This window comes from Asparagus officinalis, chromosome 5 (genome assembly GCF_001876935.1).
Source record: "Asparagus officinalis chromosome 5, Aspof.V1, whole genome shotgun sequence".
Lineage (NCBI taxonomy): Eukaryota > Viridiplantae > Streptophyta > Magnoliopsida > Asparagales > Asparagaceae > Asparagus > Asparagus officinalis.
Genome location: NC_033798.1, coordinates 2,509,560 through 2,512,289, shown reverse-complemented (window position 1 = coordinate 2,512,289; position 2,730 = coordinate 2,509,560). Strand labels below are relative to the sequence as shown.

General features: G+C 37.3%; 1 protein-coding gene across 1 annotated transcript; it reads right to left on the bottom strand.

Moving 5' to 3' along the window:
* LOC109839882 (uncharacterized protein DDB_G0279979-like) lies at nt 1,371-2,458 on the bottom strand. Its single transcript, XM_020408330.1, has 2 exons — nt 2,406-2,458; nt 1,371-2,300 (listed from the first exon to the last, which is right to left on the bottom strand). The coding sequence occupies exon 2, from the start codon at nt 2,295-2,297 to the stop codon at nt 1,371-1,373; it is 927 nt and encodes a 308-aa protein (XP_020263919.1). The 5' UTR covers nt 2,298-2,300; nt 2,406-2,458.

Below are 2,730 nucleotides of genomic sequence, written 5' to 3'. Positions count from 1 at the left end.
ACTAATCACATTGCATGTAATTTTCATGCTGCACATCCATGATTGATCTATGTCGTTTGATTGTATTGGTATATGTGACCATTGATGGGTCGAGTCACGATAAATGTGACGAAGGCCGCTTTGATCCTATATTGATATAGTCAATGGACGAGATTGTTCGGAAATACCTTTTCAGTGATAGCAATTTTTGAGCTCATAAGGTTATACACAATTTAAGGAATCATATGGTGCCCAAGTGGGAGATTGTTGGATTTAATCTAATAAATCTATTTGTGGGCACATATGATTAATCAATGTGTTTTGTTATCTTTCAGGATAACCCACTAAAGTGATCAATCTGTTAGACCCTAGAGGGGGGTGATTATAATCATGGGGTTATATGTGCAGATACCAGGTTGTAATTGTAATTTATTGAGGGGCTAAATTACAAAAGTACAACATCTATAAATAAGGGGTTATGGTCCCTAACCTAGGGTTACATTCTCTAATTCTCTACACCCCCATCTAGCTAGAGAAATTCGGTTTTAGAGAGAACCCTAAGGTTAGAAGATCCAACACCCAAAATCAAGATCAAGCAATGGATTCAGGTATAAGCTTCCGCTCTTTTAGATCCTTGTTAATCTCTTTGAATTAATCATGGCTATATGGTTTTAGATCTCAAGTTTTATGATGTAGATCTAACAATTTGGGCTTGTTGTCGAGTTTTGGAGGCTACTTTTTCAGTTGGTATGCTGATTCGAGCTTGTTTAGCTCTCTATTCTCGGGTATTTTGTGCTCATTTGGGCTTGTTGTCGAGATATGAAGGCTGTTTTTTGGTTGTTATGCTGATTCGAGCTTGTTTAGCTCTTTATTGTTGGGAATTTGGTGAGTACTTGGGCTTGTAGTCGAGCTCCTAAAGCTGTTTTTTCAGTTAATATGCAGATTCGAGCTAGTTTAGCTCTCTATTGTTGGATATATGGTGGTCATTGGTTTTGTTGTCGAACGACGGATGCTGTTTTGTGGTTATTATGCTGATTCGAGCTTGTTTAGCTCTCTATTGTTGGCTATGTGATTGATATTTTTGCTTGTTGTCGGGTTGTTTTGGCTATTATTTTGGTTTCATGGCTCAATCAAGCTTGTTTAGCTCTATGTTGTTAGGAACTAGACATTAAACTAGCCATTACTAAAATAATAAATATGGTAGTTAACAATTTTCTATAAATTTGACATATGTAACCAAACAAAAGAAAAAGAAAAGTTGCTATTTCTATAAAGTGTGTAGCACATTTTCTTGTTTTGAACCAAACAAGCAAACTTCAAAAAACAAGAAAATTTGTACTTTTTGACTTCTCAAAACTTTTCCTATAAATTTTTTAAGAAATACAAGGAAATCAACATTTAGATCTCCTGCTTACCCTTTTTGCCTTTGGTCTACGCTTTGCTTTCACATTGCTCGTTAGAACATCTACAAGTTTGTCCACATTATGTTCAATATTCACAAGATCCTCTTCCTCCTGTGCTTCCAACTTATCTACATTCTCCTTGCCTTTATCTACAATATCTTCCTCCTTATCTACACCATCAACAGTATCCTCATCAAAACCTTTGTTATCTACAATAAAATTTTCATTTTCCATATGCTCCTCTTCCTTGTCTACCATATACTCCTCTTCCTTATCTACCATACGCTCCTCTTCATTATCTACAATATCTTCCATATGCTCCTCTTCCTTATCTACCATATGCTCCTCTTCCATATCTACAATATGTTCCATATGCTCCTCTTCCATATCTACAATATGTTGCATATGCTCCTCTTCCTTATTTACACTATCATCAACCTTAGTATCTACAGTCTGGTCAACCTTACTATATACCCCCTCCCCTGGAGAAGTAACTGGCTCCTCTTCTATTGCCTCATCGTCAGCAAGATGCTTTACATCCTCTTCAACAATCTTATGTACATGTTCTTGACTGGTGGGCTCTTCCTTATATACACTGCTTGTTTTGGACTTCTGTTCCTCTTGAGCTCCCTGTCGCTTCTTCCTAATTTCATTTGCAATTTTCTGTTTGATATTTGACTTAAGCAGCACTGGGTCTATAACCTCATCATGTCTTCCACATTTTTCAATTATCCTGTTAAGCCTGTTGATCTCAATCATGAATTCTTTACAATAATTGCTCTTGGTCTGCTTTGTAGCATCAAGAAGTCGCTTGAGAAATTTAGCAGAATTTCTCCAAAATGTGAGTTGCTGCTCAATGGGAAGAACATTGATCTCCTCTTCATCGTCAAAAGCAACGTCAATATGCTTTGCCATGATCTGTTATTGATACAAGATTATAATTTTAAGTAGGATTAAACATAATTAGGATATTCTTTGCAGTTAGTGTGAAATGAGTACGACTTAACATAACAGGATACTTACGTAACCTATTGAGAAGTTCTTAGTAGTTTCTTCCTGCAAAGCCTTCCTCTTTGCCTGACGCTTTTGCTTCCTGCAAAGTCTTCCTCTTTGCCTGACGCTTTTGCTGAAGAACTTCATCCCTTTGTTCAGCGGGAAGTGGATGAACATGACCAGGAGAAGCGACCTCCGCAATAGGCCTATGGACAAATGTTATTGACGCTGACTTAGCCTTTGAAATAATTGTCGGCATCCTCATAGATGCGATTCTCTCCTCCCCTAATGCCCAATTTGTCATTGGAGGTCTGGAGGTGTCTAAGAGGGCATATTTTTTTATGCCTGTCATCTC

Bases quoted from the DNA above. Each gene is read 5' to 3' on its own strand.
- LOC109839882 (XM_020408330.1), bottom strand. From the start codon at position 2,297: ATGGCAAAGCATATTGACGTTGCTTTTGACGATGAAGAGGAGATCAAT.